This window comes from Anopheles stephensi, chromosome 3, assembly GCF_013141755.1.
Source record: "Anopheles stephensi strain Indian chromosome 3, UCI_ANSTEP_V1.0, whole genome shotgun sequence".
NCBI classification, from domain to species: domain Eukaryota; kingdom Metazoa; phylum Arthropoda; class Insecta; order Diptera; family Culicidae; genus Anopheles; species Anopheles stephensi.
Window position 1 is genome coordinate 29,812,023 of NC_050203.1, and position 14,812 is coordinate 29,826,834.

At 47.8% G+C, this 14,812-nt stretch overlaps 2 protein-coding genes across 5 annotated transcripts in view; both read right to left on the reverse strand.

Moving 5' to 3' along the window:
- LOC118509407 overlaps nucleotides 1-1,765 on the reverse strand; it is a 29,746-nt gene extending 27,981 nt beyond the window's left edge. Inside the window, exon 1 of the mRNA XM_036049972.1 lies at nucleotides 603-1,765. Within this exon, the coding sequence (XP_035905865.1) occupies nucleotides 603-635 (33 nt within the window). The 5' untranslated portion in view covers nucleotides 636-1,765. The remainder of the gene's footprint in view (nucleotides 1-602) is intronic.
- A 1,401-nt stretch (nucleotides 1,766-3,166) lies between these two features.
- On the reverse strand, nucleotides 3,167-14,744 carry LOC118509408 (nucleolar protein dao-5-like). Of its 4 annotated transcripts, none has more exons than XR_004905880.1 (7): nucleotides 14,529-14,744; nucleotides 13,132-13,773; nucleotides 10,566-11,112; nucleotides 7,459-10,310; nucleotides 5,181-5,372; nucleotides 3,983-4,544; nucleotides 3,819-3,898 (listed from the first exon to the last, which is right to left on the reverse strand). XR_004905880.1 is itself a non-coding variant. In XM_036049974.1 (5 exons), exons 1-5 carry the CDS (start codon nucleotides 14,628-14,630, stop codon nucleotides 3,743-3,745), a joined length of 4,746 nt encoding a protein of 1,581 aa, XP_035905867.1. In that variant the 5' UTR covers nucleotides 14,631-14,742; the 3' UTR covers nucleotides 3,167-3,742. The 4 variants fall into 4 exon arrangements, 1 of the variants encoding a protein (XP_035905867.1); XR_004905879.1 differs by having other exon boundaries at nucleotides 7,459-9,662; nucleotides 9,918-11,112; XR_004905878.1 differs by having other exon boundaries at nucleotides 3,562-3,898; nucleotides 7,459-11,112.
- Between the last annotated feature and the right edge of the window lie 68 nt (nucleotides 14,745-14,812).

Here is a 14,812-nt window from a genome sequence, read left to right on the forward strand (position 1 = left end):
AGCAAAAAAGTAACCGTAAGTATGCGTAAGACCGTCGAAAAACAAATGAAAGAATATTTTAAACACATACAAACGTTGGCATTTTGCACGGAAGCAAAAGAATTGCAAAAAATGAAATAATTACTTCAAAGAAATTGCCGCATAAATGGTCTCTCATAAACTAAACCCGAGTGGACAAACAGACTAAAGAAGAAAATATGGGTGAGCAAATGAGAAAGTCACATTATGCTTCCTTCTTGGTCGAAGCAGTCCGGTCAAACAAACCAAGGAGTTGTGAAGCTGTGTTTGTGCTATGGGTTTTTTTCAGTAGCTGATTTTTTTTTACCCCCCAAAACTCCACATGGTGGTTCGTGATCCCATTTTCTTACAACACCGCCGAAAAAAAAGCTCCAAAAAATAATTGTTGCAGAGTGCAACGGCAAACCACCAACAGCAGCAGAGTTGCAAAGAGCTTTGCCAGTCTCAACAGAAATCTGCCCCGAGGACCATCCGGCACGGAACCAGAGTTTGGTGCAGGCAGCGAAACAAATTAACCCTCACACCCGCAGCAGCAGCAGCACAACCGACCGGTGCGGTCGTCCGGTGCTTATCGCGGTACTTACCTGTGCCAAATAGCAAATCCACCGCTGTTCCATGTTGCTGCTGTAGCTGATGATGCTCTGCTGCCGGTGTTTGCAAGACGCACCCGTGGAAGCTGCTGGGGCTGCTGACCGAAACTAGCGCGAACGATGGCAGCAAAGGCAGAAGTGGGGAAGGATCGTCCGGTGGTTTCTGCGCACAATTTCAGCAAATACACATTGGCCAATTAAAGCCGGAGCAGGTTAACGTTCTCGAGTAAGCGCGCGCGCGCGCGCTCCTTCGTCGGTCGGATCTTTTCTACGCTTCTCACGGGAAGGGAACGGCCGCACACACTTACACACAGACACATAAACACACGCACACCGAGCACAAATACGTACGCACCACCCGGGGGGGAGGAATCGCAGGAAGATCGGGCAGAAGACCTGTAAGCGAGTATGCGAGATCTTCGCATACACTTGAAAAGCTTACTCTTGTGCTGGCACAGCACAGCACATCCCCCGTCGGTCAATTACCCTCGGCGAAGGAAGCAGAAGTGCGTTTAAAGAATTTCGCTGTCAGCAGTGGTGATCGTTGTCAAGGTGCAGCAGCAGCAGCAACAAAAATTGCTTGATCGACAAAGTTTTCCAACGATTGCTACGATTTCACTTTTTGTCGCCTAAAGACACAGCCAGCCACGGTCAGAAACGATTTTGTGATGTCCAGCTGAAGAAGGAACCACCCGTACCAGCGTATATGTTTACGCGTCTTTCGTTCGGTTGCACAGGTACAGGCACACACCAGGAGTAAAGCAACAACAAAAAAAGGAGACACTCTAACACACTTTTTCGATAAACCTTCGAAAAGGACACAAGAGCAGCAAAAGTTGCTTCCCGATTCGTTCGGGCTGTTGTGGTGGCCGTTTGTGCGCTGCGCTAGGAATGCGACCCGTTTGCGCTTCCAAAGCAGGCAAACCAATCTCGGTAGCCCGGTTGCGGTAGACAGGTATCTCCTCCTGGCAAGGTGCACAGAACTGTACGATTCACACCACGGTTTTTACCTGCCACGGTTGGAAGCTCGGTACGGACTCGGGAAACGATCGGTTTGAGAAAGCCGTCCGCACGAGACGACTGTCGGGAAAGAATTGAACGATGGGTAAAGCGACGAACCTGAACTTGGCAGCCGATGAACGGCGAGAGTTGAAACACTTGCAGGCGGTTGGTGTTTGCCGAGAGAGCTTGCAGCATACTCTTGAAAGTTATAAAGAGAGAGACAGAGAGAGAGAGAGAGTAACCACAAGAACTTACAAACACTTGCGCGAACGATTGCGATCCTACCAAACGATACCGTGAAGAAATTCACCAAGATGAGCCGGATTTGTTTTGAGTGTGCTCTTCTCCCCATTCAAGCGGACCGAGCGGTTTCTCGTTTTCCCAATGACTATGTCGACTGTCGAATAACCGTCGAATAGCGCCTTTAAAAAGACTTCGCCTCCTCGAGCTGAAATCATGGAAAGATTTCGCTTCTCTCTAGCCATCTCTGTCACTTTCCATGCGTTGCAATGGTTGAAGAGAGAGATAGCATGAAGTGCTCTAAAACACACGGGTAGATGAACCGAGATGATTTTGACGGAAAAAATTCGCAAATCCCCCTCTTTTTAGCGAAATCTTTTTGGCATCTCGCATCATGTAGCCTGGCTTTAAGACAGTTTGAGGTATTTGTTGAACAATAAAACAATTTTTTACATGTTTAATCGTTTGAGAGGTCCAGTTCTCTATGACTCCAGATGAACAGTCCAATAGTGTCAATATCGACAGTTTTACTTGGTAACGCACCTTTTCATCCAGAAATTGAGCCATTTAGATCGGTAAAGTCGAGCAAATGTGGGGTCTGGTTTGAGCTGGCGAACTGTTTCCCCGTACGTAGCGCTGGCTGGCTATCCATCTACAGGTAAGCTAAGTCAGGGAAGCCAGTAATGGCATGCCACACCACCTCTTGAGGTTGTAGAATCACTTTTCACACTGTATAATCCATTTTTCCAGGCTGCTCTTTTAACAGCTAAGGACGCCATCAACTGTCAAAGTAAGTGTGACAAAATGTCTACTGGAAAGTTCCCCAGTAGTCTTTTGCGGGCCGGATTGAAAGATCTGGAAGGCCGATCTGGATGTAGAAGAGTGTTGAGTGAGCTGAAAAAAACTGTTATTGGGCGCCTGCATTGTCTTCATCACCGTACAGCTGAACACTGATAACCTTTGGTTTGGTGAAGTTCTGAATTGAATAGAACGATTATTTAAATTTTTTATAGCAAACAGTTTAATACTTTCCTTTAGTACTGCAGCGATTTCACGTGCAAGTTTCAACCCTATTGACGCATATGTAAAGCACACTTCAAGGAACACACTCATCGTAACAGCCCTTCTCCAGACATAGCGAAAGCTGGTAAGGGAGGCCGGCCACCAGTCCGCTGTTAGCAGCATCTGGCTTCACTTGAACTCTGAACGATGCTACTGCTGCTGCTTCCCATTTTAAGCTAATAAGAGCAATTCACCTCGAAACAATCGTTTGTGATATGTGCTATTCAGGAGGGGGTTATATATACGTGCGATTATTTGATTTACATCTACACACACGGCATTGTGTATGGTAGGATAGGTTTACGATATAATATTTTATTAGGTTTTTTACAAACAAAACCCTTCGATTGCGAGTTTTACTGCCATGATCAATATCCATCGATTGATTGCAGACATATACTGAGGGCAAAGGGAGCTAATGTTATCTGTGTAGTACAAAATGCATGTCCCGCCTAATACACGAGTAAAATGTTTAAACATTTAACTTCGCCCCTTACACTTTCCGAAGCGCATGGATAATGAACTATCCACATCTTTTGCCTGACTAAATTAGGTTGTTACAGAATTGGATGTTACTAAAATGGATGTAGCGGAATTTTTCCTACAACAAAATCGAAAACTGGACGAAAAAACCACAAAGAACGGAAAATTTGGTACCTTCGCGATGCTGCACGCACCTCAATTTGAGATATTTTTTTTTCGTGACGCCACGTGCAACGGCTATATTCCGCTTTCATAACTTTGCTTAACCTAAACAGCAACATATACATATATAGGTAAAATCCTTGCTGTGTGCAGCTCTCGCCAACCCAGGCAGCGATCGCAACACTCTAGTCATCGAACTTGATGGAATTTACCGATGTATCGATAAGTCCTCCCGTGTATCCGGAACGCTTCTTTTTCGTCTTTTCCGCACGGAACGATTTGCCCTTGGTGTGCTTTAGGATCTGGTTTGCCCGTTCACCGTACGAGCCGTAGCCATTTTGCTGTAAAAAGAGAGACAAAAAAAAAACAAGAACACACACACACATTACAATCTGATCATGTTAACAACGGCAGGACATACGTACGCAGTTTGAGAAATGCATAAAATAAAAAATTGGCGATCAACCGGCGTGTTTCTGTACCGAGTTCTGCCCGCTACTCAGTGGCGAGTGTGTCCGCCGTCACCGGTTTCACGGCGTAGCACCGATTGCATTTCAAGTTTTTGGCAAAATTATGATTACCACAATCGGCACAATGCCAATCGCCCAGCTTCACCGGAAAGGCAACGCGCGTGCGTTTTCGGGTTTTCACACTCTCTACGAAAGTGTGCTTGGCACAGAAACACGTGGAAAAACTCTCCTTGTTCCACCGTTCACACAGCAGACACTTCCACTGTCCTTTCAGCTCGTCCAGCTGCCGTCCGGAGACGTACGGTGCGGTAGTTGTACACACTTGGCAAGCATCCTGCAACGGATCGTTCACCACGTTCTGCTCGTAACATTCGTGACACTTCCAGGACGTGCGTGCCAGCTTGCAGTTTGCACAGAGTCGCCGCACCGCATAGTTCACTGCATCGCAGGAGCTACATTTCCACTCACCGCGCCGTTCGTTTGGTATGGTTGGCCGCGGTCTTGCAGCGGTTGGTGGCTGACCAGTACATACGTATACAGTACAACAGATAAGGAGATTGTGGTAAGTGATTGTGGGGTCGCCCGAAAGGTTTACGTGACAACGGAATGGAGGAGAGCGTGAAGAAATCATAATCTACCATCTCCCACATTCCGTCGCACTGGCGCGTCCTCGTTAGGCAAACGAACTGCAAACATTGGCAGCAACAACCTGCACCCCATATAGCGTATCGCATTACCATTTAACTACTCCAACCAAATCCCTTTCAGAAACAATCCTAAGATTTCCAAAGGTGCAATCCTTACCAAAGGAACAGAAAATCGGTCTCAGCACAGGAAATGATCGTGTGTGGTATGCAAGGAAGGAGGTCCGATCGCCGAGGCGACAGCGGCGCCAGTCTTAACACGGGGTAGGGCCGGGGTTCAAATCCCATCCAGACCGCCTGCCCCGTACGTCACAGAAAGCCAGCAATGGCAGGCCGAGACCTCTCGAGGTTGTAGTGCCAAGGAGGAAGAAGAAGAAGGTATGCAAGCAAGCAGTGTATAGAGCGAACGAACGGACGAACGCGAAACGAACGGTGATTGATCGCAAATTATGATATTACCTCAAGCCTCCATATCCATATGTCCGCACACGGATTAATATGCTGCTTACCTTAGCTTCGTACGAGTTATCCTTTAGCCGATGGTCAATTTCGATTTCTTCCTCGCGCACGCGTCGGAATCGGTTTACGCCACGCGCTTCATCGCTGTTGGTGAACGATTTGTGGCCGCTGCCGAAACCGCTGCTAGCGCTTCCACCACCATTCTGTTTGCTGAGTGGCGTTTTTTGTGGTGGAGTTTGAAACTGAAATTTAGGAGGGATACAAATTAACATTAAACATCAAATCCCACCGGAACTGAATGGAAAAAGTTCTGCACGGGCAACATGTAGGGGACACACACCCTACACTTTTCATCTGAATAAAACTCCTGTACTGGTGATTCCTTTCTTCGACCTACTACTGAGCCATACGACGAGTCCAGTCCAGATAATGCATTAGTGATGGGCGTCTCATGATTGTTTGGTCAGAATCGATTCCGGAGCGCTCCGAATTTTACGGAATCGATTGAGGAGCTCTTCGAATTTTGCGGAATCGATTGAGGAGCGCTCAGAATTGTGCGGAATCGATTCCGGAGCGCTCAAAATTTTGCGGAATCGATTCCGGAGCGCTCAAAATTTTCCGGAATCGATTCCGAAGAGTAGGTTTGGAATCAATTTCGGAACTGATTCCGGATCCGGTTCCCGAGACGATCTGATTCCGGAATCGGTGCCGGAGTCGAATCCGGAATCAGATGAGGAATTGAATTTTTATTTGTTTATTTATATTTGTTGCTATTACTTTTTAAGGTAAAAGACTCTAGAAGTCCCCCCCCCCTGACAAAATTTGTAAGGCACTGTAGGATTTACGCCTGAATGTATGCAATCCGCAGTACACGTTGCGAAAGCTTCACAGTGTGCTTTCAGTGTGGTCAAAAATGGTTGAATAAAGTCGAATGAAATATTGCTTATTATTCGATTAAATCCCCCTCCCGCTATCCTGACCATTTTTAATGGCTTACAGGAGCTACGTAATAATTTTTGGTGACGCTAGGAGGGACCAATCAGGCTTACAACATACACGGTGTTCCCGGACTGTAACGGAACATTGGTTCGATGGATACTTGTTAACGGGCATAGATATGCAGAAAAGGTAAAAGACTCGAGAAGGCCCCCCCTGACAAACTTTGTTAGGCACTATAGGATATACGCCTAAAGGTATGCAATCCGCAGTACACGTCGCGAAAACTTCACAGTGTGCTTTCAGTGTGGTCAAAATTGGTTGAAGAAAGTCGAATAAAATATTGTTATTATTTGATTAAAACCCCCTCTCCGCTAACCCTACCATTCTTTTTGGCTTACAGGAGCTTCGTACTAATTTTCGGTCGCACTAGGGGTGAACAATCGGGCCTAAAACATGCACGGCGTTCTCGGGCGGTAACGGAACAGTAATTCGATGAATACTTGTTACCTTGCATTGATATTCAGCAGAGGAGGAAACATAAGAATATCATAATCTCAAAGCACTTGTTACAATGTATTTTATCAAGTTCTACTCGCTGTCTATTAACAGTATTAAGGAACAATGCACAATGTTTACATCAAATGGGTGTTGACCATACAGAAATCCCACTGTACAACAAAAATGACAGGCCACAGTGCTGCACACAAAAGATTCTAGGGGGGGGAGGGGGGGCCTTCTCGAGTCTTTTACCGCAGAAAAGGAGGAAAAATATGAATAATAGCATTTCAAATCACTTTTTACAATCATGCTCTACTCGCTGTCCAGTAACAGTATTCAGGAACAATGCACAATGTTTATATCAATCAAGTTATGACCATACAAAAATCCCACTGTGCAATAAAAATGACAGGCCACAGTGCTGCACACAAAAGATTCTAGGGGTGGCCTTATCGAGGCTTTTACCCTCATTTTAGTCTGCCCTTTACTTAAATTTTGGGTATCTCGGTCGCGAAAAGCGAGTCTTTATTAAGATTTTAGCCGAGAACAGAAAATGTGGAAAAGCAGCTCAACTTAGTAAGCTTAAAATGTAGCGAGATCGTAAGGCAACAGAGGAATAAGAAGAAGTTTGGCACTGGAATTTGTTCCCTAATCGTAATTGTGATTAATTCCGGATTTGGTTCCGTGCTTGATTTCGGTCTTGGACTGCATTCGGAATTGGACCCTGAATCGGAATCGGAACCTATTCCGACAACGAAAACGGTACCAAGTAGTTGCGATTCCGAGCGCCCATCACTATAATACATTCATGTGAAATGTGTGATTCTGATGTTATCGTAGTGTCGTCAGGGGATCAATGACGCAACGAAATGTTAATCAATCTCTACATACCTGGTTGTTTTCGTGGCTTTCCTGTTGATCACTGGCCCGTACAAAGTTGCTGTAGTTGTTCACTTTCTTTGCTGGTGGATTGCTCTGTTCCTGTTCTTCCATCTTTCTTTTCTGGCCCACCTGATTAGCTGATTGTTTCGCCTTTGCGGAACCTGTATCCTCCTCTTCCTCCGATTCTGAGTCCGAAGACGATTCTTCCTTTGCTGCTTTTACAGCAGCCTTCGGAGTGGAGGAATTTAATAACGCAGCTTTCTTTGCGGCTGGTGGTTCTTCGTCCGAGCTGTCTGATTCATCTGACGACTCTGCTTTCCGTTTAGCGGTTGCCGCTACCGGATTCTTAGGAGCAGCTGGCTTCTTCGCCGGTGCTTCATCTTCAGAAGAATCTTCCTCGCTGCTGGATTCATCCTGCTGTTTCTTTGCTGCTGCTGCTACTGGAGTCGCCATCTTTGCTGGAGTCTTGGCATTTGGCGTAGCAGCTAGAGCAGGTTTCTTAGCAGCTGGTTTCGAATCCTCCTCTGAGCTGTCATCAGAGCTATCTTCCGACGACTCTGCTTTCTTTGCTGCAGTAGCCGGTGACTTTGCAGGGGTTTTCGCCGCGGCTACTGCCGGTTTCTTAGCCGCAGGTTTTGAATCCTCCTCTGAGCTGTCATCAGAGCTATCTTCCGACGACTCTGCTTTCTTTGCTGTTGCTGCTGGCGCCTTTGCAGGGGTTTTCGCCGCGGCTACTGCTGGCTTCTTTGCTGGTGCTTCATCTTCAGAAGAATCTTCCTCGCTGCTGGATTCCTCCTGCTGTTTCTTTGCTGCTGCTGCGGGAGTCGCCACCTTTGCCGGTCTCTTGGCATTTGGCGTGGCAGCTAGAGCCGGTTTCTTAGCCGCTGGTTTCGAATCCTCCTCTGAGCTGTCGTCAGAGCTATCTTCCGACGACTCTGCCTTCTTTGCTGCAGCAGCCGGTGACTTTGCAGGGGTTTTCGCCGCGGCTACTGCAGGTTTCTTTGCCGGTGCTTCATCTTCAGAAGAATCTTCCTCGCTGCTGGATTCATCCTGCTGTTTCTTTGCTGCTGCTGCTGGGGTCGCCGCCTTTACTGGAGTCTTGGCATTTGGCGTGGCAGCTACAACCGGTTTCTTAGCCGCTGGTTTCGAATCCTCCTCTGAGCTGTCATCAGAGCTATCTTCCGACGACTCTGCCTTATTTGCTGCAGCAGCTGGTGCCTTTGCAGGAGTTTTCGCCGGGGTTTTCGCCACAGCTACTGCTGGTTTCTTTGCCGGTGCTTCATCTTCAGAAGAATCTTCCTCGCTGCTGGATTCATCCTGCTGTTTCTTTGCTGCTGCTGCTACTGGAGTCGCCATCTTTGCTGGAGTCTTGGCATTTGGCGTGGCAGCTACAACCGGTTTCTTAGCCGCTGGTTTTGAATCCTCCTCTGAGCTGTCATCAGAGCTATCTTCCGACGACTCTGCTTTCTTTGCCGCAGCAGCCGGTGACTTTGCAGGGGTCTTTGCCGGGGTTTTCGCCGCAGCTACTGCTGGCTTCTTCGCCGGTGTTTCATCTTCAGAAGAATCTTCCTCGCTGCTGGATTCCTCTTGCTGTTTCTTTGCTGCTGCTGCTGGGGTCACCGCCTTTACTGGAGGAGTCTTGGCATTTGGCGTGGCAGCTAGAGCTGGTTTCTTAGCCGCTGGTTTCGAATCCTCCTCCGAGCTGTCGTCAGAGCTATCTTCTGACGACTCTGCCTTCTTTGCCGCAGCAGCTGGAGCCTTTGCAGGGGTCTTCGCCGGGGTTTTCGCCGCAGCTACTGCTGGCTTCTTCGCCGGTGCTTCATCTTCAGAAGAATCATCCTCGCTGCTGGATTCATCTTGCTGTTTCTTTGCTGCTGCTGCTGGGGTCGCCGCCTTTACTGGAGTCTTGGCATTTGGCGTGGCAGCTACAACCGGTTTCTTAGCCGCTGGTTTTGAATCCTCCTCTGAGCTGTCGTCAGAGCTATCATCCGACGACTCTGCTTTCTTTGCTGCAGCAGCCGGTGCCTTTGCAGGGGTTTTCGCCGCAGCTACTGCCGGTTTCTTAGCCGCTGGTTTCGAATCCTCTTCTGAGCTATCATCAGAGCTATCATCCGACGACTCTGCCTTCTTTGCTGCAGCAGCTGGTGCCTTTGCAGGGGTATTCGCCGGGGTTTTCGCCGCAGCTACTGCTGGCTTCTTCGCCGGTGCTTCATCTTCAGAAGAATCATCCTCGCTGCTGGATTCATCTTGCTGTTTCTTTGCTGCTGCTGCTGGGGTCGCCGCCTTTACTGGAGTCTTGGCATTTGGCGTGGCAGCTACAACCGGTTTCTTAGCCGCTGGTTTTGAATCCTCCTCTGAGCTGTCGTCAGAGCTATCATCCGACGACTCTGCTTTCTTTGCTGCAGCAGCCGTTGACTTTGCAGGGGTTTTCGCCGCAGCTACTGCTGGCTTCTTCGCCGGTGCTTCATCTTCAGAAGAATCTTCCTCGCTGCTGGATTCATCCTGCTGTTTCTTTGCTGCTGCTGCTACTGGAGTCGCCATCTTTGCTGGAGTCTTGGCATTTGGCGTAGCAGCTAGAGCCGGTTTCTTAGCCGCTGGTTTTGAATCCTCCTCTGAGCTGTCGTCAGAGCTATCATCCGACGACTCTGCTTTCTTTGCTGCAGCAGCCGGTGCCTTTGCAGGGGTTTTCGCCGCAGCTACTGCCGGTTTCTTAGCCGCTGGTTTCGAATCCTCTTCTGAGCTATCATCAGAGCTATCATCCGACGACTCTGCCTTCTTTGCTGCAGCAGCTGGTGCCTTTGCAGGGGTATTCGCCGGGGTTTTCGCCGCAGCTACTGCTGGCTTCTTCGCCGGTGCTTCATCTTCAGAAGAATCATCCTCGCTGCTGGATTCATCTTGCTGTTTCTTTGCTGCTGCTGCTGGGGTCGCCGCCTTTACTGGAGTCTTGGCATTTGGCGTGGCAGCTACAACCGGTTTCTTAGCCGCTGGTTTTGAATCCTCCTCTGAGCTGTCGTCAGAGCTATCATCCGACGACTCTGCTTTCTTTGCTGCAGCAGCCGTTGACTTTGCAGGGGTTTTCGCCGCAGCTACTGCTGGCTTCTTCGCCGGTGCTTCATCTTCAGAAGAATCTTCCTCGCTGCTGGATTCATCCTGCTGTTTCTTTGCTGCTGCTGCTACTGGAGTCGCCATCTTTGCTGGAGTCTTGGCATTTGGCGTAGCAGCTAGAGCCGGTTTCTTAGCCGCTGGTTTCGAATCCTCCTCTGAGCTGTCGTCAGAGCTATCTTCCGACGACTCTGCTTTCTTTGCCGCAGCAGCTGGTGCCTTTGCAGGGGTCTTCGCCGGGGTTTTCGCCGCAGCTACTGCTGGCTTCTTCGCCGGTGCTTCATCATCAGAAGAATCTTCCTCGCTGCTGGATTCATCCTGCTGTTTCTTTGCTGCAGCTGCTGGGGTCGCCGCCTTTACTGGAGGAGTCTTGGCATTTGGCGTGGCAGCTAGAGCAGGTTTTTTAACCGCTGGTTTTGAATCCTCCTCTGAACTATCATCAGAGCTATCATCCGACGACTCTGCCTTCTTGGCCACGGTAGCTCCCATCTTGCCCGATTGTGTTGCATTTCCATTCACAACCGGTACCCCATTCGTCATAGGTTTTCCATTAACGATGGCCTGCGTGAAATAGAGGGAATGGAAATTTATGATTTAACGTTAAGATACAATATAGTATTATTAAACAGCCAAATGAATCCATAACTAAAAATTGTACTTTTTACTCTGAATATCATATCGGTAGAAGTGCGCTAGTGTACACAACTACAACTACAAAATGCTGCATGAAATAAAGCACTTAATAAAAGTACATACACACACAGTAGGTAAGGCAAATTTGTTGGTTATCGAGATGATTATTTATTTGTACGACAAAAGTAAGAAATGTACGAAGCCAGCGTCAAGGCAGGGACATAGAACAACACACACATACAACAACACATTCCGAATACCACGGTGTTACGTCGGGTATCTGTTTACATTCTTTAGCAGTGTTAGAAACTATGCACGGGTGCCTGGCCTTTCACTCGGCTTCTTGCGTTTTATCAAGAATGCGGTAGAACAGATTCTACAGGTTATCTTTAAGATGTCAATATACATTTGCGATGAATTTAATCCACCGCAAACATAGCTAGGGCTGATGAAAGATGACCTTTGACGTTGTTGTTTCTGCTGTTTTCCTGAACCTAATCCTGTCGCTTTCAATGCTACAACATGCGCACATGTACCCCTAATAAAACTGTCCTCTCTTAGAAACTAACTGTGGGAGAAAAAAAAAACCATCCGTAATTTTTGGGCTCGTTCGTTAAGCAGAAACCGAACGATATTTGCATTGAAAACATGTAATGTAGTGACTTAAAACGAAGGATATATATACATAAGCTATACGTTCCCTCGCTCTACGATGGATGCTAATGGACACCAAACTCGTAGTTCTAAGAATTAACCCCAATTATTCATCGCCAAACGACATCTTTTTGTTGGGTGGGGCTCCGTTGCCATCGAAGCTGGGACGTCCTCCACGACCGCCGCGTCCACGGAAACCACCACCCCGTTCACCCCCCCGTCCACCACGGAAGCCTCCTCCACCTCGACCACCCGCACCACCACGGAAGCCACCGCCTCCACGTCCTCCGCGACCGCCACGACCACCACCGCCGCCGCGACCGCCACCGTTCTCGTCAAAGCTTCGGCGGGGTTTTGGTCCCGTGTCGTTGGGATTTTTCGTCTGACACTTCAAGCAGCTCCAACGGCTTGAAAAGTTATCAAACCGACAGGTCGGGCAGCTCCATTTTTCTGGTGGATTCGGGTTTGCCTGCGAGCATTTGAAGCAGACTTCGCGCGATTTGAAGTTCGACACACCGCAACCACTACAATCCCAATCCCCGGGCCTCTTGTTGTCGGCGTTCTGATTGTCAAAGCCGCCAAATGACTTTCTATCATTCTGTGTGTGTGTGTGTGTGAGATGGAGAGAGCGCGCGCGATCCCACCCAATCAGCAGGCCATGGACGACGATGCAATGAAAATAGAAAAGAAAGAAATAGAGAAAATGTTAGCACTTCTTCTTCTTCACCAGCTCAGACAACATATTCGAACGAATTTATAATTTGATGTATGCGAAGTAATATAGTGTAGATAGGGAAACTTAGGGCAACGGAATGGTTGGATCCTTAGTTCATATTTTGAATTTGTTTCTACCAAATGGTTTTAGCTCTAACACTGAACTTTCCGGTCCGTCCGGAGGAGTAAAGAATGAGTGCATTTTCTCTATTTCTATCTTTCTATCTAAAATGGCAAGTGGCGCAACAAGTTCGCCGAGGGCATTAATAGATTAAACTGGGGGCTTGGAGAGAGCGCGAGAGTGAGCAAAACAGTACAATATATCTCGCAAGCCACTATGCACACATCAAAAACCCTAATTGGTTGTTTCATTCAAGAGCAAACGGTTTAACAACTACAATTTTCCTACTTGAATCGATGGTGTACCAACTTTTAGGTGAAAGATGGAAATAAAAAAAAATGGTCTAAAACAGGGCCACAGGCGTAGTATAGTGGAAACGCTTTGTGAAATATGAACTTGCCACCAAAAGTTTACTTCAAGTCTAACTACGGTAAAAGGAAAATCGTATTTTGCCTTACCTTTCCATTCTTCTGTTGCTGATTCGCTTTGTCGGCGTTGTTGGCTTTCTTTGTCGCTGCTGCTTTTGGCTTTTGTGCCACCTCCTCCTCGTCGTCTTCCTCATCCTCCTCCTCATCTTCATCATCTTCCTCTTCTTCGTCCTCGTCCTGTGCTTTACGTTTCTGTCCAGCTACTTTGGCTGACTTTTGCTGCTTCGGTGGTGCAGGCGCCTCTTCTTCATCATCCTCATCATCATCCTCATCGTCATCCTCATCCTCGTCATCAGATTCTTCCTGCTGTGGTTTTTTAACGAGGGGTGTCACCTTCGATTTGGCTTTCACGCCTGCACCAACCTTTGGGGCCGGCGCTTCATCGTCATCCTCGTCATCCTCGTCCTCATCTTCATCGTCCTCGTCTTCCGATTCTTCCTGTGCTTTTTTGGCCGCGGCTTTGCCATTTGCCGCCTTCTTGCCGTTTAGCGCTTTGCCATTTGCTGCTGGAGCCGGAGTTTCCTCCTCCTCATCCTCGTCGGACTCTTCTTCCTCGTCTTCATCGTCATCCTGAGCCGGCTGCTGCTTACTGCTGGCCGAAAGCTTCTGTTTCGTGGACTGATAGTGCTTAACTATTTCATCTAGCTTCGGTGCACCTTTCGGCAACGAGGGCTGCAGAAAAAAGAAAAAAACACAGTGTTTAGCACATGGGCACATTTTTGTTGGGTTATGTATGGGGACGCTTTTCCCGATTGGAACTTAATGGTGGGGAAAGAAAATGTTTGGAATCGTTGCCAAAACACAGGTGATAGTACGAATGGACCAATCAATCCCAGACAGAGGCGCGATTCCGGCAGACGTATAGTATTGGAGTAGGTATTAAGGTCGAGGAGAAAACATAACCTCCAAGTCCACCTGAACTACTCCGAACGTGTGACGATCCCCCGGAAGAGTTTCAAGAAGTAAAACTAAACAAAAAATAAATGATTCATATTCAAGGTCTCTACCAACACGCGGTATTTACTGCCTCCCCCAACGACGACGCATGGGCATGCGGGGCGGGCCAATAGGAAGAAGAACAAAACCGCATGGCAGCCAACATAAGGCGTCACACACCATGCTTCGCGGCGGATAATGCGGCCGCAGCAGACAATATGCAACAGCAGCAGGAAAAATGTTATTTTCCCAGCAAACTGTTAACCCCGCAAACACATTTCGCTAAGAAAAATCGATTGTTTCTGATTAAATTCCACGAAGTAAGCGATAATTGTATTAACTGCGTCAAACCACTCCACCCCCAGCCCCACTAGCACACACTGAAACACGTGGGACCGCATGCCGGGTGGTGGCAACCGGAAAGTCTCATTAACCCGTAAATTATTTCCACTTTGCACCGAATAACACTACACACACCGAGATGTACGTACCGATTTGAACTTTTTCTGGAATACAGCGGCAAAAGTTTTGTCTTTCTTCGACAGATGCTCGAATACCAGCGCATCGAGAACAGCATCACTGAGGGCAGCCATTTTGATGAGAACGAAGGAACAGATTCGGACAGCACCGCACAACACGATGACTGCAGGAGGAATGATCGGCCCGCTCGTGCCTTGGAAGCGCGACACACGCAGTTGGCTGTTTATTTTATTTTTCTTTCCTCCTTTTTGCTGGCCAAGAAAAAGCATGTGCTCGAACTGTCATTTACCACGTT